The 24,521-nt window shown below is 38.7% G+C and overlaps 1 protein-coding gene across 2 annotated transcripts in view; it reads left to right on the top strand.

The window, feature by feature from the left end:
- The window catches only part of adcy2a (adenylate cyclase 2a), a 71,702-nt gene that overhangs the window by 39,035 nt on the left and 8,146 nt on the right, over positions 1–24,521 (top strand). The window contains exons 4-19 of one of the 2 annotated variants that reach the window (XM_034874427.1): positions 335–484; positions 2,636–2,784; positions 2,913–3,024; positions 4,779–4,906; positions 5,679–5,837; positions 6,479–6,611; positions 6,701–6,877; positions 6,979–7,022; positions 7,212–7,292; positions 7,590–7,659; positions 7,904–8,001; positions 8,239–8,323; positions 9,566–9,703; positions 11,528–11,647; positions 11,757–11,941; positions 19,935–20,019. In XM_034874427.1, coding sequence (XP_034730318.1) covers positions 335–484; positions 2,636–2,784; positions 2,913–3,024; positions 4,779–4,906; positions 5,679–5,837; positions 6,479–6,611; positions 6,701–6,877; positions 6,979–7,022; positions 7,212–7,292; positions 7,590–7,659; positions 7,904–8,001; positions 8,239–8,323; positions 9,566–9,703; positions 11,528–11,647; positions 11,757–11,941; positions 19,935–20,019 — 1,914 coding nt within the window. The remainder of the gene's footprint in view (positions 1–334; positions 485–2,635; positions 2,785–2,912; positions 3,025–4,778; positions 4,907–5,678; positions 5,838–6,478; positions 6,612–6,700; positions 6,878–6,978; positions 7,023–7,211; positions 7,293–7,589; positions 7,660–7,903; positions 8,002–8,238; positions 8,324–9,565; positions 9,704–11,527; positions 11,648–11,756; positions 11,942–19,934; positions 20,020–24,521) is intronic. The other variant, XM_034874428.1, reaches the window with a different exon arrangement.

Here is a 24,521-nt window from a genome sequence, read left to right as displayed (position 1 = left end):
TTTTTCATTTGTCTTGCTTTCATGTCATAAAAACTCATTTCCCCCTTAGGACTTAGAATCCCTAAAGTACAAAACTCATATTGGGACATGAGAAAATAACTGTTTTATCACTGTTGTCACAGTATAAAATAGCTTTTCTGATACTACCTGTTCATGTACAATAGTTAACACACCAACAGATAGTATGTGAATGTATTCCCTTTCACTGCTCTATTTCTCCTCTTTTTAAATAAATGCCAGATAGCTAGTCACGCCTTCATATATTTTACTTAAAGATCATTTGTGTCTGATATTTATCTAACACCAGCTTTGTATGTCCTCTGTTTCTGTACAGATTTTGGCCAATGTTATCATTTTCTTGTGTGGCAACATGGCGGGGGCGTACCATAAACATCTGATGGAGTTGGCACTTAAACAGACTTATCAGGACACCTGCAACTGCATCAAGTCCCCAATTAAACTGGAGTTTGAGAAGAGACAACAGGTAAAGTGGTCAACAAGTCTAAATGACCAGTGAGCCAGTGACAGTCAAGCCAGCAGTAAATGATTATGTACATGTTGTGGTCTTGCTGGTGATAAGGGGTGGTGTTGATTACAATAATGATGGGGAATGAACATTTAAATATACAGTAAGTAATGGTTTACGTAAAATGAATGAGAGTGTTGCAGAGATGATAATGTTGACAACAACAGGACTGTCTGTAAGGCCAGAAATTAAAGAGTGAATTAAATTAAACATTATGGACACCTAGGACTGGATATTTAGTCCAGATTAAAATAGTTAATGCTGACACAAAAAGGGGTTTGAGTTGTTTTACATTCATTACAATACCCTCACTGAAACTTAACCCATTATTTATTTTTCGTTATGTCAATGTAGACGTGTGTCTCATACACCTGTGGTAATTGGGTTAAACAGTCCCTCTGTAGTCATGTACAATTTAGCTTCTTTCTGTGCTTGCAGGCTTTGCCCTAATGTTTTTTGACTCTTTTGTTTCATGATCTCTGCATATAGCTGTCAGTGCTTGATTCCTGTGGTTTAGGAAGGGAAGGAGTCCACAGGGGATTTGTGTTGTGTTTTACAGAATGTGGTAACTGTTAATGACCTTAGTTAGTGTAATGGTCCCTGGAGCCTATTGCATGTGCTAAATTCTCTGTAGTAAAAGCTATTTAGCATTCTAAGACTACTGGCTGAAATCTTTGCAGTTGATTAACAAGATATTCGAACATGTGCAGCACATTATTCCCTTTAAAATAAGTCTAACGACATCCATCCATTTTTACTTTTTGGTGTGCTGCCTGATGGCCTGCGGTCCATCACAACTGTGTCCACATTCAAAAGCAAACTCAAATCTTAACTATTTGATAGATATTGTCCCACTAAATCTGTCTTTCCGGCTTTCCACATATGAAGGTTAATACAATGAATTCAGGTGAACGCATGTGGTGCTGCTGCTTATGAGCCGCATGGCTTCTTGTGAGAAATTAGCAAAGTGTTGATTAAAGCTTACTGCTGTGCAAGCCTGGGATGTAGTTAGCTTTTAACTACAGCTGCTGCAGTTGTAGCTTGTGGGTACAGTCAGATGAGGGTGAATGCAGCTGTTGTGAAAGCCTTGGGGTGGAGCTGGTTATTCCTTTGTTGAATCCAGCTTTTGTTCTTACAAAAATGCCTCGGGTGGAGCGCTTCGCAGTTGCCCCGGGGTGCTATTGCTGCCTGCGACAGATGAGGGTACATGTGGAGAGACCCATCTCTGGTGCTTATAATATATGCTGTTTGCTGCGTGCCTTTATCCAAAGTGCCCTGCAGTACAGTGAGTACATACATTTTCGGTGTGTGAGTGGTCCAAGGGGGACTATGGGAATTCATCATAAACCCAAAGCCCTGGCAGCGTTTGTTAGCAGCCTTTCCTTCATGTAGAACCTTTTTGAGCCTCAGCAGCTGTGCAGGGAGATGATCAGTGGTGCATGGAGACTTGTTAGAGTTGGCAGTGTCTTTGGCTTAATCAAGTGTTTTCTCAAATCTTGAACTACTAACCCTAATCAGAGTTGTTTTTGCTAACTACTGCGTTGGATTAGAGTAATACCCACAGTAACTTTAGAGAGAAACAGAGAGAGAGTTGATTAAGCTAACTCTAAATAGAAGAAAGGTTGTGAGGTGTATACAGTTGAGTCATTCTTCTGGTGGCTGTCAATAAAATAGTATGCACTGCAAAACGTTTTTCTCAATTTCATTAATTTGAATTACAAGAAGTCAACCTGACACAATGTACTGCCCAATTAACCTTCACTTTGCACTTGGAACTTTTCTGGATACCTGCAACAAAATGCTGACAGCTTTTTGTCTCCTCCTGTCTTCAAAGGTTGATGTGTCAGAATTAAATTAGCACTGAATTCAATTACATATCAATGTAGAAAATGGAAACTTATTTAGTGACAAGTCAAAGTCCCTGGTGATGATTCTTGGATTACACCTTTACTTAGGATGTCAAAGCTTCTCCAGTGAGTGATTCTTTGGGGCAATGAAGCAATGAATCCCTGTGAAAAAAAACTAATGTAATAATCTGCTTATTTATTCTTGATTTTCCTGAACATCCCTCTAGTATTAATCATTCTGTCTTTGTATAACTGACATTAGGAGCGTCTCCTGTTGTCTCTGCTGCCAGCTCACATTGCCCGTGTAATGAAAGCTGAGATCATCCAGAGGCTGAAGGGGCCAAACTTCGGCCAGATTGAGAACACAAACAATTTTCACAACCTCTATGTCCAGAGACACACTAATGTCAGGCATGTATTTTTTTTTTGGATTACCACTTATATGACTAAGCAGTAGTGTACTGGAATGCTACGGTCTTCCTGGAAAACAAATGAAACCATTATATTATAGTATATTGATTTTTGTTTTCCTTCTCTAGTATACTGTATGCCGATATAGTGGGATTTACACGGCTGGCCAGTGACTGCTCACCTGGAGAGCTGGTGCACATGCTGAATGAGCTTTTTGGCAAATTTGATCAAATTGCAAAGGTAAACATTTGATTATTGAAATGTGCCACTAACTAGGGCTGGGCGATATGAACTAAAAATCATATGGCGGTATTTTTCAGCTGATACACGATATACATCATATCTCTGGAATATTACAAATTGGGCTAAATGTTCAGTTTTAAGTCAAAGCCACATGTGAGATGTCACAAGCACTTTTATTAAACAGATTTTGATCGAAAATGCTAATACAGGGTTTCCTTCCCAGTTTGAAAATATATGTGTGTAGCCGCAACACATGTAAATGAAAATTGATCTTAAATAAATAGCCTAGGCTATATTAAATACAAAGGCCTATCTCTGAGAATGCTCCTTTACTTGTTTTCAAACAATAACAGACTAAGATTAAAAGAGAGAGAGGGAGGGAGAGAGAGAGGGAGGGAGGGAGAGGGGGAATGCGATGGACTGAAGTGTATGATACGAAAGCTTTCTTTGATCATGAAGCCGATTGTTATAGTACAATTCTCTGGTTTATCATTAAATGTCTGAACTACACTGCAGACTGGATTCTCTATAATGACGAGTGACTCATTATGAATGGCTCCAGAGAGGATTGAATGTGCATTAGTAGGTGTACATGAGACACGAGACGTCAGTGGCGTCTCGTGTACGAAATGTCTGTATCGTCTCTGCACTGCATTTTTATGAACTAGGATTAAGGGGCCATGACTCACATCTCTCGCCTGGGTCCAGCAGGTGCAGTCACACACTTTGTGTTTTTCACTGTTGTGGCTGCCACAACGGAAAGTAACCAGCGGTACAAACACAGGCTTTCCTTTCATGCTTAACAATATGCAGCTGTGTTAACAACAATTAAATAGTAGACAAATGTTAGTAGTGTGGAGTGGCGCTGTGTCTCTCCATGTCGTTGGAGAGCCGTGTGTGAGTGGGGGCGGAGCTGCACGGAGAGTGAGAGGAGAGATCCAAACATAGGAAAGTGTTTCTAGAAGAAATGGGTCATGTTGCGCAACATTACGTCATATCGATATAAACGATATTTTGTTATCTCAGAACTCGGAATATATCGATATATGGTAACATATCAATATATCGCCCAGCCTTACCACTAACTAACCACTAACACATCCTAACAATGTATACATTTTGCTTACTCATTGGGGGCTTAACGATAAATCTCTAATACATCTCGCATCTTACATGCTCATACATCTTACACCATTTAAAGGATAAAATCCACCTTAAATGTAAATATACCACCATGCAAGATACATCACCATTTTGGTGATGTATCTTTTTAATTCGTAGTCTCTTTTAATTTCTTTATGATGAATTTGTCTTATTCCTGAAAATACCTGGTCAAACATAACTGAATTGACTTCAAACTGAAATATTTGCATAGATACAATACAATGTGTACTGCAACTATCTGAACAAAAAACATTTCCCCCCCCCCTGCATTTTTCCATCTTAACTATTACTGGTAAACAGACTGTATCACGTTTTAATAGCAGCCTGTCAAAATCAATCTTCCTTCAGTCTCTGTTCAGTCATACATGGACAAACTGATCATACAAAATATAGTCCAATATTTCAATTTTTCCCCTCATATTAACATTGATAAAAATAACACAGTGTAGCTTCTGTTTTAAGGCATCTGTAAAACATCTGAGGGTGGACTTTCCCTCATAAGCTTTATATGTGATTCAATTACAGAGCTTTCTGTAATGTCAACGGGACCTTTATCCCAGCCTTTGTTTCCACCTTTTTATATGCAGGAAAATGAATGTATGCGGATCAAAATCCTCGGCGACTGTTACTACTGTGTGTCCGGCCTGCCGGAGTCTCTGCCAAACCATGCTAAGAACTGTGTGAAAATGGGTCTGGACATGTGTGAGGCAATCAAGTAAGTGTCAGTAATATAACAGTGCTGCTAAAGAACATCCCATTTTTTGAATGCTTGTTTCTTTCTTTCACTGTACAGTATATCTTAAATCATACAAACATTCCCCAACTCTGCAGTACTAATGTTGGGTACAACTTTGGCATCAGTGAAATTAAAATATCTGACCAGAATGAAATGGATGGAACTAAATGATAAAGAAACATCCACAGCAGTGTCTCATTCATCATACAATCAATCAACCACTTGAATACAGAAATGAAATGCAAAGAAATTGCCTCATGCTAATTCTTATGTCTGTTGACTCAGCTGTGCCCTGAAGAGTCTTATTACACTTTTTTGATACTATGTTTGAGTACCTGCTTTTCAAAGATTGTTCGGAGATGCTTTAAAGCACAGTGCTTTTTTAACTATATGTAGGAAACATTCTTATCTGTAATGATGATGAAGTACTTGCTAAGTAATAGCGTAGATGTAGTATGTATGTTCTTTTTATTGTCAATTTAACTGCCTCAAATGTTTGATAAGTGTGAGGTCCTATATCACCTTTAGGCATCACTCTGAGACAAAGTGCAGGGGGCTGCGACAGAATTTAAAGAGAGAGAAAAAAAATATACCTTATACCTATATACCTTAAAAAATATAGTTTAATTAAGAAACGAAAGAAATACCATAAAGGTCATAGAGAGGAATTTCCTCTTTTCTAACAAGGCATATAGCTGATGATTTTTTGGTTACTCCACATTAGTAAGACTTGGTTTTTGGTACATGGCAGGAAAGTGCGAGATGCCACTGGGGTTGACATCAACATGCGTGTCGGCGTGCACTCTGGGAATGTCCTGTGTGGTGTGATTGGACTTCAGAAATGGCAATATGATGTTTGGTCACATGATGTCACACTGGCCAATCATATGGAAGCAGGTGGTGTACCAGGGTAAGTGAACTGGAAGTAAAACAGAAGCACTTGTTACTATTTGCACAATGACAATGGCAATTTTTTTTATAAAGCACCTTTCATCACACTTTCAAAAACTTAAAGGGCTTTACATTGAATGACAAAAGATAAAAAAATATAAGCATAAACACCAAAAGTAAGGATACAATCTAAGAAACAGACACACACACACATACACATAACAAAAGCCTGAGAGAATAATAAAGTTTAGAGTTTACTTTTGAATGTCGACAAAGTTGTGATGGACCGCAGAAAATCAAGCAGCTTGTTCCAGAGTGCAGGACCACAGTTACTGAAGGCATCTGCTTGATGACCTGACCGGCCTGATGGGGTTGTGATCTGTTGGCAAGGCAGATGTACTGCGAAGCTAAGCCATTAAGTGTTGTATGGACTTTTAGCAGGATTTTGAAGACGATTCTGTGATTTAGCCAATGCAGTTTTTTTAGTATTGTGGTGCAATTTTCAGAAACCATTTGTGATACCCTTATCACACTTTTTCTGCATCAATTGTTTCTGGTTTGTTATGGTTGGGTCTTTGCCGAAAGATACTGTACCAAAAGAATACCAAGAACCGTTCTTAATATTAATTGAACGCCATTAATACAACTGTGTCTTGCTAGGCGAGTCCACATTACCTCAGAGACACTGGAGCATCTGAATGATGCCTATAAGGTGGAAGATGGGGATGGTCAAGAAAGAGACCCCTACCTAAAAGAACATGGAGTCATTACTTATCTGGTCATCAACCCAAAGGTACCTTAGTACTATATCACATCCGTTGAAATTTATACTGGACATTAAATAAAATGCAATTAAATGACACTATTTTCCCGTTTGTCCAGGTGGAGCGTCGCAGCCCACAGCATCATTACCGTCCCAGACACACTGTAGACGGGGCAAAGATGAGGGCCTCTGTCAGGATGACCCGCTACCTGGAGTCCTGGGGAGCAGCCAAGCCATTTGCCAACCTGCACCACAGAGACAGCATGACTAATGAGAATGGGAAGATCAACACTGCTGTGTGTAATTATTGGTACACACAGTGTATGTTGTAATTTAGGCGATGGGGAGGTTCAGCTGTAACATGTAACCCATTTCTATCCTCTTGTTCGGTCTCTAGGATGTACCCATGGGGCAGTATCACTTCAAGAGGAGATCAGAAAGGCAAGCTGCTCGTTTTACAGCTCTGGAACAGATTTCTTTTTCTTTATCCTTATTCTTAACAGTACAGCGACAGACGACAAGAAGTTTATTAAAACTATACTTCTGCTAGAGGCTTTGATGTTTGTGTGATTAATATTATGTGACCTTAAAAGATATTTGGTATTTTTTTCTTCTTTTTACCCATTAAAGAACAAAGTCTCAGAAGAAACGGTTTGAGGAGGAACTTAACGAGAGGATGATCAGGACCTTTGATGGGATAAACTCGCAAAAGTATGGTCATTTAAAACAAAACAAACACAAATATTGATGAATTTAATATTGTTGTGCAAAAATACATGAAAAATTTGTAACTGATTAAACATGGAACATTAAAGCTAATTATGGCATAAACTGTAGCTTAATTTATTGTACTGAATATCTGCCACCTGTTGAACATTCTAAACAAATACAAAAATGTTTATCTTGAATTTTTGTAAAAACACATATAATTTACTTTTAACACTGCCTGTTTTCTCCCTTTCATGTGGTGGTATAAGTATGTGTTATCTTATCTCTTTATGCTTCCAGACAGTGGCTCAAGTCAGAGGACATCCAAAGAATATCATTATTCTTTCACAACAAATCCTTGGAGAAGGAGGTAAGAGGTAGCACAAGTAAATTGGCATTATTAACCCCTCAGTGGATGTATTGGACAAGTTTTTAAATAGACTTACAGAACATATTGTTACTGCTTGTTCCTACATTAAGCTTACCCTTAAATCTTTTAAATTCCTGGGAGATGTTTTGAGTCTGAGTGCACACTTGAGGCACCTTTGAAGTAGCCCTGATATCAGTTTTAAAAGCCATTTTGTTGAAACTTGACTTTCTTTTTATCCTTTCAGTACAGAGCAACACACTTGCCGGCCTTCAAGTACTATGTCACCTGCGCCTGTTTGATCTTTTTCTGCATTTTTATTGTGCAGATTCTCGTCCTTCCAAAGTATGTGTGCTTTATTTCAAAGTATTACAGAAGTAAAATAACTGTTGACCCAATGTTGTACTCTGTGCTAGTGTGGAAAACAGTATTCTTATGCAGTTACACTTGGTAATGTTTCCATGCCTTGATAAGTCATTTTGAGCTAAGGGTAGTGTTAATGACAATTTACACAAGTACATTAAACATTCAGTAAATTAAAGTTGGTGATCTTGAACAAATGATGTATTGTATTTTTTTTAGGACAACTGTCTTGGGGATATCCTTTGGAATGGCTTTTCTTATCCTTTCCGTGATTCTCTTTATATGTTTTATTGGACACTTCCTGGTGAGTAAATTCATTTGCTTCTAACATTGTTTTTGTAGTGACCTTTTGCAGTATTTTTGAAACTGAATTAATGGATCCTTTGTAAATTTGAGCATTAGACTTGATTATCAGTATGCATGTATTTTCCCCAAAAGTGGTAAAGATTGTCTTTCAATTTTAAGAGCACATTTAGTTCCTTTTGTCACAGAGATCAACAACGAAATGATTCCTTAATGTAAAATGTAGCATTTGAAGGCAAGTTAGCTATCCCTGTAACAATATTTTAGTTAACATTTGACAAATTCCGTGTGACTCAAATCCTGAGTTTTTCCATTAAAATCATTGAGTGCTAAACCAACCATAGCAGATTATCTTACTTTGGCTTATTCTAATTCCTTATTCATGTTTTATTAAGGTCATTATTATTTAAACTGCTGGACTAGTGGTGAACATTGCATGCAAATGCCTTGTTTTCAAAACAAAATGTGACCAACTGGCTCTACATTTCTAGTAATTGTGCTGTTACAAAATACAATGAGCCGTCTTTACTTTATTGTATTATAATATACATCCCAGAGCTATTCAGGTCACATCCACTCAGCCTCAGCAATGCACAGATATTGCTCAGCACATGATTTGGCCTTTTAATGTCATTGTTTTGCAATAAAATACATTTAGCTGAAGTCAACACTGCAAAGAGGAAAAGTAAGTGAGTGTAACAGGCCAGCCAGCATTTGCTGAAGCACGGGAAGATTTAATTTTGTAGGAATGCTAAAAAAGAAGGTATATAGTGTGTAACTTGTCTGGTGATAAACTTTTCTTCAATTATAATGGTTTGATTAGCAAAGCAGAAAAGCAAAGTTAGAAAATTATCATTACACTGAATGGTTTGTTGGAAACTATACATACTGTTTGGTTAGATGTTTTTATATAAGATTGAATCACTTGAAGTGGTCATTGTGCATGTTTTTTCATGTAGTTTAAAATATATTGCAACATGCACCGTTGAGTTTATAGGCTCTCACTTGAACTTGTTCATTGGCATTGCTGAGGCAATTGGGAGTTAATCAGTAATAGGAATGTCAGTTTGTGAACTTTTTGTAGATTTTATTTATTTTACAGTACTTGTCCTTACTCAACAGAAATTATAATTATGTCTGCTCGTATGCATATATGCGTTATTTATATATTTAAATTTTTCTTTTGTACTTTGACTAATACATTCATGTATTGGTGTCCTGTTGTGTGTCCATGTCCCTGCAGCACTGCAGTAAAAGCGCCTCCACTTCCTTGATGTGGCTCCTGAGGTCATCAGTCATTATTGCCAACAAGCCATGGCCCTGCATCACTCTCACTATGACAACCACAGCTCTAATACTCATAATGGCAGTCTTTAACATGGTAAGCTTTTAAATGCAAGTACTGCGATAAGTGAGAGGCAACACCAATTAGGCTTCACCTGAAACGGAGCATCACAACTAGGCCTGCACAATACGGGGAAAAATATAAAATATAAAACACAGATTGTTTTTCTCACGAAATGTAATGTGTATTGCATTTCATTTTTATTTCAATTATTTATTTACAAGGAAAGTGCATTAACATTTCTGTAGATGTCTCAGTGTTAGCCAGACGGGAAATTGTAGTCCTTTGGCTAGAATGTTATGAGAACCATCAATTGACTTGGTCAGTTGTTCCCAGATGTCAAGTCAGCACACATGAACCATGGAAAAACAAATTGACAGGGTGCCTGGATTGCTCAGTTGGTAGGTAGGGTGCCCATATATAGAGGTTTATTTCTTAATGCAGTTGACCCGGGTTTGACTCCGACCTGGGGCCCTTTGCGGCATGTCATTCCCCCTCACTCTCCCCTTTCATTTCTATAGCTGTTCTGTCAATAAAGTCCTAACACTGCCCAACAAATAATCTTTAAAAAAAGTACCAAACATAGATATTTTTTGGCACCCATAGCACATTGCGCATCAGCACAAGTCTGTAAATATAGAGACTTCAGTGAAGAGAAGGGGAGCATTGCAGCGCTTGGGAAAGCCTTAAAACCTATTGTGTGCAGTCTATATTTAAAACTCACAGAAGAAAGTACTGGTAATTAAATTGTGATCAGGGTCAGAGATTGCGATTTTATAACGATTAAACATGCAGGCCTAATCACAAACCTTCCGATGACAACCTTATGAGTAACTGCAGGGTAATTAGAATAGAATAGAAGATAACATGTCCCAAAAATAAAATAAATGAATTGGCCACAAGTGATGTAAACAAATAGGAACCAAATTTCATTTTTAATGAAAAATGAATAAAGGAAAAACAACTTATTATTGCTGCAATCTTACTAAGTGTACTTAATATAAAAAAATCTTCAAAGATTAATTTCTTGCAACGGAAATACAGTGCGGGGACACAGTGGTATATATGTCTCAGTCATCCCGGGGAGGGGCTGTGGATACACAAGCATTTTAGTGTATTATTTATTTCTATGTTTTCCATTTCTTTTGTTTATTATGCTTCAAACTAACTGGATATTTAACCACATAACAAACTACAGAAAATTATTTTCTTTGTATTGTTTTCTTTTGCAAATCAGTATATCATTTATCTTAAACCGCCACATTCTTTAGTGCCGACACCATTTGCATGTAGTGATAAGGAAATAATATACATAACTATTTTATTATTTTACTTTCCATCAATTTTTAGATTTACCTGATAGAGCTTTAGATTTAAAAAAAAAAAACTCTGAAGGTGTGATGGCAGCCTGAGGCTTGTAGGGAAGTTCTGTGATATAGCATGGTTCCAGGACCCTGGTTTAGACCTTCACACAAATCGATTCCAGAGATCATGATCTTGTTTTGCGCCTTACGTGGGCCAGTTGCTCAGGGCGGATGAGCCAAATGAATTTGGCTTCGCTCAGTGGGGTAGCTAATCCTCATCTTATCCTGCAGGTTCACTTTAAAGGGCATTATTGAATGGTTGTCACTATTGGCCTCTTATCTAACACAACTCTATTTTCAAATACAATGTAGACTAGTTTGTCTTTGCACATGACATGCAAGGCAAGCAGACAGGGAAAGTGTGTAATTTGCATGTGAATTGTGTGGGTTTTTCTTCCTGGGGTGGATTTAAATAGAAAGATATTTTTCCCACTGTCCAAAGATGTGTCACAATCTTAATTTCTGTTGTGTTTTTTCCCTTGTGTTCTTTTCCTAGTTCTTTTTGGAAGACAATTTGTTACCTCCTGTTCCTGTGTACAATTCATCCAATGAAACATTGTTTTACCCCAATGGACAAACAATCACCTTCACAGGAAAAAACAATTTCTACCTTCCTGTAAGTGCAGATTATTTCTATCATGATTCTCTATAAATTCATTATTATCTTTTGATAATTTGAATAAATTAACCCGTCTGTATATCTGTCTTTTGTTCTGTCTGTCTAGTATTTAATTTATAGTTGCATTCTGGGCCTCATCTCTTGCTCTGTGTTCCTGAGGATAAATTACGAGCTGAAGATGATTATCATGTTGACAGCTGTGGTGGTTTACAACGTCATTATTCTACAGACGCATGCCCCTCTTCTGGATGAATATAGCAGATTTCTGTACAAAACTGAAAGCTTGGACAGGTAGGTGCAGAGTGACAAACAGATACTGTTTTAGAGAGCGTCAAAGAAGGATAAAGAGAGTCAAGGCAGGAAGAAGAGTGTTGAAGTAGCCTGAGAAGAGAACATTAAGTTTTGTTGTGACATCTGCTCTTAATTCTGTGGGTTTCTGAGTAAATGGAAAACCATTATAATAAATGTGAGAAAGACCATCTACATCAAGGTCTTCTTTCTGTTAGTTGAGTCAAGAATAGCTCTAAATGGATGCACCTGGGGGCATCCTTATCAGGTGCACGAACCACGTGAACTGGCTTCTCAAAATGTGGCTTTGGGCTAATTTATTACAGCTACTAGGGATGGGCATTTTATGTCATTTCAACATTTGTGTACTTACATTGAATTATGTAGCTAGAATATCCGAGTTGGTTACTTGCAAAAACAATTGAGACACAGTAAAGTGATACCGACTGGATCTGCCATGTTAACCCGGTTAACTGCTAACGTTACTGGAGGACCAGGTAAGCAGGCCACTGCTGTTTCCAATGTGTAACCCGTTCAGTGGCCGTAGCCAACAACGGTGAGTTATTTTAAGTCAATAGAGGGGGGATGTAAATTGGGAGGACTGAATTTTAAATGTGCTTAGCAATCGTTGCCATCGTTCTAAGACAATAAAGTGTGTATTTCAGTTGGGTGGAAACAGACGGCAAGGTAGTGGTATTTTTTGTGGTTCCTATCGTAATTCTAAGCCAAAAAGGTGTGTCTGTCAGTTGGGTAAAGAGCTCCGCCTGAACACATGCTTTTATGATTGTCAATATAGCCAGAATCTATCATTAGCTACACCGCTGTGCTGTGAAGTAATGTCTGGTGTTCCGGTTCAACGAGAGACCATGTTAACTGGCGACCGTCAGCCAAATGCGTCTGTTGTTGTCGTAGTGACGACAGCTGTTGTAAACGGGAAGAGAATACGTAGCTGTCGCGTGAATACCTTTTTGTTAAGTTGTCATTAAAATGTTTAAACAATGTGTACGTTACCTCTCTGATTTGTCTTTGGAGTCTAGTCTGAGGAAACTTGTCAGGTGCGTTTGGAATGTGGCTTGCTGTTAAGGAAAACAGTAAGACGTTGCTCTTCCTGTTGATGTCTATAATAGGTTTTATTGAATACACCTATTCGTCTTCAAAACCTGTTTAAGTAAACACATGTAGAAAATGTATTTATCCCTTTTAAAAGTAGAAAACAAAATAAAATAACTACTTGGATTCAAACTCGTAGGCTACCTTTGTGGGAAAATGTATAAGTCTCAGAAGCATAACCCAGTGCACCATGACATATCATGAGCTGGTGGGCAAGGCTTGATATCAACTCAAATGTCACACAGAGTCTCCTAAAATGAAATTGTCTTGATTTGTTTGATTCCCACAAAATGCAGGGCCAGCATAATTAGTTGGTACCAGCCAACTAATTCATAGAAGTTGCAGTGGTGGGTGTTATAAGTGTCAGGTCATGAACACTCATGAAGGGCATGTGCATGCAGGACTCAAAGTCCTCATTCTCATTGGGATGTCCTACACAAAGCCAATGAAACCATTGGGTGCATAATGTGCATTCAACCTAACAAAATAGAAAGAAAATATATAAATTAGATTTTGTCTAAAGATATGCTTCATCATCCATGAAAATAACTAACGTTCCTATCCAATGGTCCACAAGTACCTATAAGGTGTCACTTTCCCCAGTGTTCATTCCTCCGCAACAGTGGCAGAGTTTGTTGAGGTTGTCTATTAAAAGATAGTCCAGTTTCACAATGAGTTAGGTGTAGGCAAATGTTTAAGAGAGGTTGATATTCAATTAATTGAAGCTTACCAGAATCAGCCATCAGTCTCCTGTCATTCTCTTCCCTCAGGATGTTGATGCCTGCCACTTCAACACCAAAGTCAATGCTGGCTCTCCGACCTGAAAATACAGGTTAATTTTGTTTGTGTTTATTATTACAAATTTTTTAAACAAACTAGGTACATAATCTTACTTTGCACATCAACACTCCACAGGATGTGAAATCCTGTTGACAGGGACGTGACACCTCCATCTTGACATATTGATGTTTTTCCCCACATGAATGCCCTAAAGTAAAATTATTAAACACATCAGAAATACATCATAAGACATGACAATATTACCTGGAATTGCAGCCCACAATACAAGACTTACGTCACGTTCCAATTCCCTCCCAGGAGCCAAATTGTTAAAATCAGCTGTAAAAGGCTTATGGGGGCCCAACTTAGCCAATATAATCTCCCCTATACATGAATTATGTTGGAGAACTGAAAATACAGACCATGTCATTTAACAAAAAAATATAGCATTATAATAGTAAGAGTTGATGCCAGCTGTTCGGGATTGAGATTTTGATGTATGAGATAGCTGAGACTTATATATTTTCCCACAATGGTACAAGTTCGAATCCCGAGAAATCATGTTTATTTAGCATTTGTTTTCTCAGAGATGGACATTTGAGTTTCAGGTTGATTTGAATGTGCTTACCGTGGACAAACATACAAGACGTACATTTTGTGGAAATCAAACAAAATAAAGACCATGAGCAATTTGCGAGTTATTTCCATGCAGTATGGTCACAAGTTGATCTGACTGCTTCCCTATTTTAAGAGACTGTGTGACGTTTGAGTTGATATCAAGCCATGCTCACAGCTCATGATACGGGTTATGGTGCGCTGCGTTAGGCTGCTGTGACTTTTATATTTTGCCACAAAGGTACGAGTTCAAATCCAAGTTAGTTCATTTTTTCCCCACTTTTAAAAGGGCTAAATACTTTTCTACTTGACAAGTGTTTACTTAAACGAGCTTTGAAGACAAATAGGTGTATTCAATAAGACAGCAGTGTTGCTATTGGATTTCTTAAGGGTGAATTGTTACAATGTAATTTAAAATCTGCTTTGTAATAATCATGTTTATTTAGCATGTTTCTTGTGTCCAAATGTGCTTGTGCTGTGTTCCCCAAATAGTAGGATAGGTCTCAGCTGCTACAATGAGCTTTCTTTTTTTTCATTTTTTGCCCCCCCCCTGGGTCAAATGTCAAACTCCACTTATCATTTTAAACAATGGCTGTCAGTATTACATTTTGCACCTTTTAACGCACAATATCAAAGATGGCTGACTACCCTTTGAAATTTGGAAAATTTGACTTACAGTTGCAGTGATTTGGCAAGTTGCAATACTTGTCAGGTCTGACATACTGTATGCACCAACTTGTTGTGAGTTTTCAAGCATCCTAAGACCCTAAAATAATTATTTAAAAAAGAATAGGTTTGTCGCACTTTTGTGCTCGGGCCCTAAATATACAGTTAACAACCTTCATATTTTACAATCTGCTGCAGAATACATACAGTGGCTTGCAAAAGTTTACACACCCATGCTAAAGTAGATTAAAAGTAGGAATAAAAAACATTTTGGAAATTGATCTTTGACCTTTTAAAGACACCAATTTTCTTTGTGAATGAATCATTTTCTTCCTTAAAATACAAGGGGCATAATTATACACACCCCTATGTTAAATTCCCATAGAAGCAAGTAGATTTTTATTATAAAAGACCAGTATTTCATGGATCCAGGATACTATATGCTGCAAAAGTTCCCTTGGCCTTTGGAATTAAAAAAGCCCCATCTCATCACATACCCTTCACCATACCTAGAGACAGACAGGGGGTACTTTCCATAAGATCATCTCTCAATGCAGATCAAACCGGCTATTAAGCTAACTGAAATAAAACCAACTTTGGCACTGTAAGCCACTGGATATATGCTTTGTAATCACTCATTCTGTGTTCTCCTTTGAGAAAAAAACAAAATACAAAAGAGAGAAATTTATATTTTTTGGTTTCCCAATTGCGTCCTTAGTCTTGTATTAATTTGTCAAATCTTGGATAAAGCAGTAACGTCAGTGTTCTGCCATAGGCAAAGCAGGCAGTCTCAGTGAGCCAGAGACGGCAGCCAGCTACAAAACAGCCGCAAACTTTTAACAACAGCTCCCATTACCTTTCCTGCCAAATTCTCCATCTTATCTAACTTACAAACATGAACACACGTCTTGTCCTGCAACTTAGCTTGTTGAAGGAGCGACCAAACAAACTTACAGTGGGGGTAGAGTGCACTGCTAACACAAATTTACAGATTAAATCGCTAATCATCTGCTTAGGTACAGGACATTAAACAGCTTTTCAGCGTAGCTGCTGGTGTGGTCCTTACACGTCAAATCACTGCAAACAACGCTCTGTCTGCCAAGACATATATGCTACAGCGCAATACTAAGTTCTTAGTGCACTCATTTTACTCTGCTATGGTAACATTAACTTATTAATCCTTTAGACATTTATTTACTATTTTATTCATAAATTATGCTACTTTTGCAAACCCAAGACTTTTGTAAAATTGTTTCAAACACCAAAACAATATAGTGTGTTCTTGTTTTCATAAGAGATTTTTGTGTGATTACATTTTTTTTTTAATTTTAACAAAAGTCCAAAACATTGGTCCAGATGACAACATACAGAAAGTACACTGCACACACCAAAGGAGGCATTTTTAATAGAGATTTGAGACATTTCAAGCAAACATCAACTTTTCAGATATAGGGCCAAATTATGCCTTTACATGTTGCTCTGTAACAAGTTTTCACCATGTTCTGTATCATGACATTAGATATACATATCATCAGCATGCAAACCTTAGACTTAATAAGATGCCTCATACTGTTACTGAGAACAATAAACGTCTCCAAAGCTTCCAATGTCTAGTTTTACATCTTGTATTTCTACACATCTTAAATAAACATTGCATGTGCGTGAGATAGCTTTGTAGTTTTTGAAATGCATAACAGTGTGGGGTTGTTAGTCTGTGGTAGTCTTGTGCTCACGTGGGGATGATGCACTTGATGTGGGATAGTATAATCTTCCTAAAACACTTCTTAATAACTGGGGTCAGAGCAACTGTGCTGTCATGGTTGGTATGAGGTATGTTTCTTTAGGTCATTCCAGGCATTAATGTAGGCAGCATCTTAAGCCCTGAGTAGAGGCTGCACACTACCAGGGCTGCCAACTCTCACGCATTGGCCGTCATTTGGCAAGATGGCGCTGTGTTGTGCGTCAGCCTGTTGCAGCAGCTCCTGATTGTATGCGTGTTTTGGGTGTTTTTAGTCACTTTATTTTTATTTATTTTTAGTCTTTAAGTGTTGTACAGCTGTGTAAAGGATGGGGCCTGTAAATTTCGTAACTTTTCTTTTAGTTTTATTCTTACTTTGGTTGTGTTTTGTAACTGCCGGGGGCCAAACCTGAAATCCCGAAGGAGCTACGAAGGAGACGCCGGGGTTGCAGAGGGGGAATAAAGTGTAAAGAAAAAAGAAGAAAACACAAGCCTGCCGTCCCAGCGATCATTATGGGGAATGTACGGTCTCTGGGGAATGAGACGGACAAACTAGCAGCGCTCATCAGAACCCAGAGGGAGCTCCGCGAGTGCAGCATAATGTGTTTTACCGAGACATGGCTGCACTAGCACATCCCAGACTGTGGTGTGGCGGTACCCGGCTTTTTGACCGTTTGGGCGGACAGGAACGTTATAGGGAGCGGTAAGAAGAATGAAGAGGGGGGTTGCACTTTATGTGAGTGAAAAGTGGTGCAACCCGGGACATGTGAATGTGAAAGAACGTTTCTGTAGCCCGGACATTGAACTGCTGGCTGTGGGGTTCCGTCCGTACTATCTACCGAGGGAGTTTACGTCCGCCGTAATGATCGCTGTCTACAATCCACCGTCTGCTGATGCGGAGGCAGCTGCTGACGTCATTCACACCACGGTCTCACGACTCCAGACGCAGCAGACCAACGCCTTCATTGCTATCTCTGGGGATTTGAATCATGCTTCTCTAGATAAATCCCTCCCGTACTTTAAACAATATGTTAACTGCCCCACAAGAGAAAATAAAACTTTGGACCTCCTTTATGCAAATGTTAAGGATGCATACAGTGCCATTGCCCCCCTTGGCAAATCAGATCACAATCTTGTCTTGCTGTCTCCTATGTCGAGTGTATCACACAATGCATTAAGTTCTGTGAAAACACCACCATGCCCTCCCGGACTGGACGTTGTTTTCCCAACCATAAGCCGTGGATCACCAGTGACCTGAAAGTCCTTCTGAAGGAGAAGAAGACAGCTTTCAGGTCATGGGACAGACAGGAGCTTAGGGAAGTACAGCACCGACTGAGGCATTGTAAAAACATCTACAGGAGGAAGCGGACGACGCTAGGGCTGCACAATTAATCAAATTTTAATCGCGATCAAGATTTTGACTTCCCATGATCACAATTGCGTGATCGAGCGAATATTTTTTTTAAGCGTCATTTCATAGAACGCTCCGGGTTTTTTGCAAAACCAATCTACCGCTACTACCGTCTGCTCATGAGCCAGTCAGAGTAGTTCACTGTACCCTGTGCAGTTTAGTTTTAAGATGTAGATGGTCCCAGAGGACAGAGTAGTGTGAGGAAAACTCAACAGATAGCAGTTGGTAATACGTCCGTCTTGAGGTCTACCAGTTTACCAGTAAACGCAACATTTTGTTCCGTGTGTGTTTTTTTTTTTTTTTAGACAACAGCAGTGACCAGTGCTAGTCGGTGCTAGTAGCGTCTGTTAGCTTTAAGCTCATCTAGGATGCACCGGTGCTAATGTCCTCGCATCCGCTGCAATCCTGTAAACAGCTGTTTATGTTGTGAGACCTAATCCTCAGTCTTATTTTGTCCATTTTATTGACAAGTGATCGAGTGTTGACAAGGAAGTGACTCTCTTGTGACAGTCTGTGTGGGTTATCTCTTAGCCTAGCCTGTATGCTGCTCCTCCCTCTTTCTGTTTTCTTTTCCCTGCATTGCCCCCCAAAGCCTCTTTGGCGGAATGATGAAAACTCCCCTGGGGTCTCTCTAGGGCTGAATCTCTGCCGGGATAGACACTAAATTTCTGTGTGTGTAATCCTGATGCCGTTCTCCGATTCTGAGGAGTTTGGCTTGTTCATACTGTATGAGAACCTCGAGGGCTTGAACAAATAACAAATACACAACACAAGAATACTGCTGCTATGCTGTCACAAGAATTTTCATCAGAAACTGAATTAAATTATGCTTCCTGAATTGATGAATTGATTAGATAATGAACCAGGCAAGTGAAGAACTTGCAGGCTATTTTCTCTGTTGTCTGCTGAGCTCTGCCCTAGATAAGAGTAAAAGTCTATTAATATGCAAAATGTGCTTTCAGAATTTAGAATGCATCAGTCCTGTTTGATGGTTATTAGACATTCAGAGCTTAAATGCGGACTTTACTGCTATGAATATAAACTGTATATAAACTGTGTGTGATAGATTAAATTGATAAAAATAGGTGCATCTTCTCATAATCACTCATACTGTATGTTTAGGGATTTGAGTTTGTGCAACTGTGTGTTTGATCATGCACAGGAGCCAGGTTTGTATGTTTGCATGCTCAGGATATGGACCACCAATAACTGTAGCTTGGTTGGTTGCCTAATTCAGCCCTGGACAGGTGTCCTATTTTTAGGATTATGATGGTGGAAACACGAGAGCTTAAAGTTTATTTATAATGCAGAGGGTGAACACTATCTCGTTGTTTATTGCCTTTAGGAAAACATTCCTTGTGAATGCACCCCAGCAAGGAAACTCCGCCGCTGCAATAGTAAACAAGCTCTTGCCACAGCAAAGCAGAAGTGACAGTCTTAACCAAGTGACAGCTTGGAATAAAACGGTCTGCTAACCATGTGACACATGAGACTACTGATTGTAATCTGGATTTTAATTACATACTCCTACTCTCATCTCTGTCTTTTACTTTTTTCTCCCCCACTTTTACTTTTGTCACTTTTTCTCTTTATCTCCTTATCTGTCTTTATCTTTTTTTTTCGTACCTTCTCTTGTTCTCCATTCACAAACACATCTTTTTTCTGTTCCCTTCAAGACCAGGAGTTCTTAAAGACCTGAAGACTATGGGCTCTATCTCCCTCTTTATCTTCTTCATCACTCTGCTTGTGCTTGCCAGACAGGTAAGTCCACACTACAATATTGTGAATGATGTTATTGTCCGTCTTATTTTCACCTTCACAGCTCTGAAATAATTTAGTTTTCAGCTTTGCTCTTACATTAGCATTACACTATTTTTTTCTCTCTGTGTATTTGCTGTTTGATTACCTACTTTTCCTCATAAAATGTCTTTATTTTGTTTGTTTTCCCATTTTCTCATCATTTTGAATGGCTATTTTCCCAGATACTTTGGTCTTTGTTGCCACTAACTTTAGTCTGTTGTTGTAGTTGTTGACTTCATTGTGAGAAGCTCATGCTATATCTTTTATATACCTGTCACATCACTCTCGTTAACGTTTAATGGTCTCCTAAGTGTGAGCCCAATTGTGTTTGATGTACTGCCCTGGCAACGTGAAAAGCAGCACAGCAGGGAATTGCACTTTGGTCAATGGAGTTATTGGCGAGTATTTTCTTTCTGTGTCACTAGAGCTAGCTTTTGATATTTAATGTAGACCAAATTGCACTCCTGATACCACTGTTTACATGTATTACTCTCTCTATATGTACCATTATTACCTCAGAGCTAAGGGGAATAATAGCCACCCTGCACAGCTGATAAACGTAATAAAGTAGAGACAATAAAGCTTTGTAGCTGGCGTGCCACACTTTGTGAGAACCATTGTTCGATTAGTTTGTCTGTCCTTCCTTTAGCCACTCTGGGCCAATGATTTACCTTGGCAAGTCTTAAATGGCACAGGTGGACTTTGGTGGGGATTTACTGCAGGGACCAGAGGATAGTCATTGTGGAGAGTTGTGTTCTTAGTCTGGCTATTTTTGGTTTAAACTAAACTGCAATGTGCTTCATGTACTTGAGTGGGATCAGGAATTTTGGCACTACTGTCCTTTGGAACTGCTGGAGCTACAGTACAATCGTAGCTACTAACATCCACTGCATGCAATTCAATTCAGTTAATACATTTAATTCACATTTTATGTGTCACATACACAATCATACACAGCACAATGTGCAGTGAAATTCATTGTGTCCTTGTTGCGGCTCAATAAAAACAAAAAAAATAAATTCAAAAAATAAAAAGATTGTAAACATTGATATCGTCAGAGCTGCACTTGAACATATTCCTGTCTGTCCGGTCCAGAGCTTCCTGTAAGGCGGCCTGTGACCTCCCTTTGCACTGGGGCTTCCTGCTTTAGCCGTTGTTTATATTTTGGCATGAGGAAAATGGCAGCATGGTCAGATTTGCCGGCCCAAGAGAGAGACTTTGTTTTGTAGCTGTCCTTAAAAGGGGAGTAACAATGATCCAGGGTTCTCTCTCCTCTGGGGGCTGTTTCACAAAAGCAGAATTTATAAATCCAGGACGACCGATAAAGCGTCTTGGTGTGTTTCACGAAGGCCAAGCCAGGCTGAGGAGGAGCAGCTAGGTCAAGCCAGGCTGAAGTAATTCGGATAGACTGTACAATTGTTTATATTTGCAAATGACAAGTGACTATTGAATGGTTTCAGTTAAGAGCAGTAGTTTGTAAATGTATATTTTTAGACTTATTTAGTCGGTCCGCTATTATCTGCCACGCTCATGTCCTCTCTTTGTTGTCACATGAATGTACAACACTATATAGTTATTGGTCCAGTAAACTAATAATTTGGGAGGATTGTACAATAAGGATATGTTCTTAACATTGTAAAATTCTCCCAAATTATAGTCCCAGTTTACTGGACAACACAAATTGTGTGCTAAGAATGCTAAATACAATGCACATGGAAGAGGAGCAAACAAGTTCAAGTTCAAGTTTTAAAAAAAATTGTAAAAACAAAAATAGTTTAAGGTGCATTGGTCCTTTAGAAACAAACATGTACAGCAATATACATTTCCCTTAGTAACAGACTCAATTTAAAACACATTTGCAACTTCATTAGCCTTTACTAATTATATCAACTGCCGTAAAATATTCGCCAAACTTCTAACAACAATATGTGAACAGCAGTTTTCATACAGCAATATAACAGTAACAATGATGGAATGTCACATGAATAATTGTAAAAAACAATGGTCACAATTTTAAATAATAACAGTGCCTAGCTGAACAGCAATGTGCAACTGTTGTTTTTTAATGAAGGCTGATAAAAATAAGGTTAAACCACTTTTGAAAAGGCCCCCGGATTAATAAATCCTGTCTGTTAGCCTGGTCAGGAGCAGGCTAGCTGCACATTATAAATCACCATGGTAACTTAGGTGCCACTGCTTTTGCAAAACCGAGTCAAGGCAAAATTTAGCCAGGATAACTGAGAAATCCCGGCTTAATCCACTATCAGAGAATCTGGTGGGGCATGTGATGTGCTGCCGAAGGTCAGGTCTGACGCTCTTCAGGTAGGCACTGTTAAAATCTCTGTCTACCATGACGTCCCAATGTTCAGCCTGGTGGTTAACAAGAGCCTTGTGTTGTTTAGACAGAGCAGTGTCAGTGTTTGCTTGTGGTGGGATATAAACGGCTCTGATGGTAACTGGGTTAAACTCCCAACAAAGGTAAAACGAGCTGCATTTGATCGTCAGGAGTTCTGGGATGGGCAAATAGGAATGTGTGAGATGATGGACGTTCCTGCTGTCACACCAGTAGTTGTTCACCATGAGACATACTCCACTTCCCCTCGACTTTTCGGACTCATTCACTCATTCTATCAATGCCGTGAACTGGGAGGTGATCCACTGGTGGAATTGCATGGTCTGGTATTGAAGGTGTGAGCCATGTCTCAGTGAGGCAGATGATGTTGCAGTTTTTACCTCTAGGCCTTCTCTGTGACCTGTTGGTAACCATGGTAATCAATTCATTGTAAGACTTTACTTTTTTATTACACAGCTTGTGGTGGCATATAGTAGATAACACATTAAATGGAGTGTGTTACTCTGTGTACTCTGTGTACACTTTATTTGTTTGTATGGTTCAGACTAGACTTGAATGCAGGATGAAGTCCCAGCACTCTGTCAGTGATAGAAGACAGAAGCAGAGTCATATTTCTGTTTTTAATTCAGAGCTTATCATTAAATGGGATGCAGCTGATCCCTTGGGCTCAACAGTATGCTAAAATAACAGCATGGCTGAACTGTGAACTGTATCCACAAAAAGCACACTACACGAACTACATGAGTGGATATACAGGTGTAAGCAAAAGCACCACATTTTATTACATGCATCGTGTATCACTGCTAAACTTATACTGCATCCAAAATTAAAATTAATTGGACATTTTAAGTGTGCCAACCCCACAGGAACACTTCTCTGGCATCATAGTATACTGAACGTATTTCATATGCATTATTTAGTGATAAATTGGTTGACACCATAGAAATAGAATGGTTGACACACTTTGAGTTCCCATGGGAACTTCTGTTTGTGAATGCTGAAGCTTCTGTCTCATAAAGCATGGAAAATGTGATGATACACTTCCTTCAATAGGTCCTCCTGGATGTTGATATAAGGCCACACATGTATATATGAATATTAGGCAGATTGAGTTTGAGTAAATAATAAATAAATATTTGCTTAAGACTACTGATGTCCCCTGCAAAACTAACAGATGCTATTTATTAATATCCGCTCAGTCTCACACACACACTGCTCTCAATAGTATACATACACACTCTGTATTTGTACCATCTCCATATTTTTCTGTGCGACTGTAATATGTAATTATTTTTCTGACGTTGAATCCTTTCACTTTTCTCCTTGTTTGATGCATCCTCTAAATGAATTAAGTTCATCATGTACTGCTCAGGAACAGGCTTAAAGTTAGTTGTCACCATAAATCACCATGTCACCTGAGCTCTGAGCGCTTCACCCAATAGGAAAGGAAGAAAATGAAATGTCACATTACAAAATTGTACCCATAATATTCTTAAAGTGATTCCTCATTGTGCTAAAATATTTTACTTATTAACACTTTATAATAACCAACATCACAAATTCAGAAAATATACGGCTACTCGCATAGAGTCATGTAAGGGTCCTGATCACCCTGAACGGGGTTGTATTCGCTATAACGTGTGTGTGTGTGTGTGTGTGTGTGTGTGGAGAGAGAATTTACAAATATAATTTAATGAAGGGCAAAAAATTACCATTGCTTCACCAAGCACTTAATAATCACTAACTAACTACGAAAAACATCAGTCACAACTTTACAATAGCCATCCAGATAATGTTTATAGAGGGTATACAAAGTATTTATTTAACAAGGTATTGTAGTCATCTGTTGCAACTTTATGATAACCATCCACTCATTGTTTTCAGGGTGCTTTTAATGGTAACACTTTAGAATAACCCTCATCACCACAGCCAAACTCATAAAATATATGTGTACTCGCGTAGTGTTGGGATCCTGACCACCCTGGCGGTGTTGTATTCACTGTAAAACCTCCTTGCTTTTCATTATCCCATATATTTATATATATATACACTCACCGGCCACTTTATTAGGTACCCCATGCTAGTAACGGGTTGGACCCCCTTTTGCCTT

The sequence above is a fragment of the Etheostoma cragini genome, chromosome 6 (genome assembly GCF_013103735.1).
Source record: "Etheostoma cragini isolate CJK2018 chromosome 6, CSU_Ecrag_1.0, whole genome shotgun sequence".
Classification (NCBI taxonomy): domain Eukaryota; kingdom Metazoa; phylum Chordata; class Actinopteri; order Perciformes; family Percidae; genus Etheostoma; species Etheostoma cragini.
This window is presented reverse-complemented; position numbering and strand designations above follow the sequence as displayed.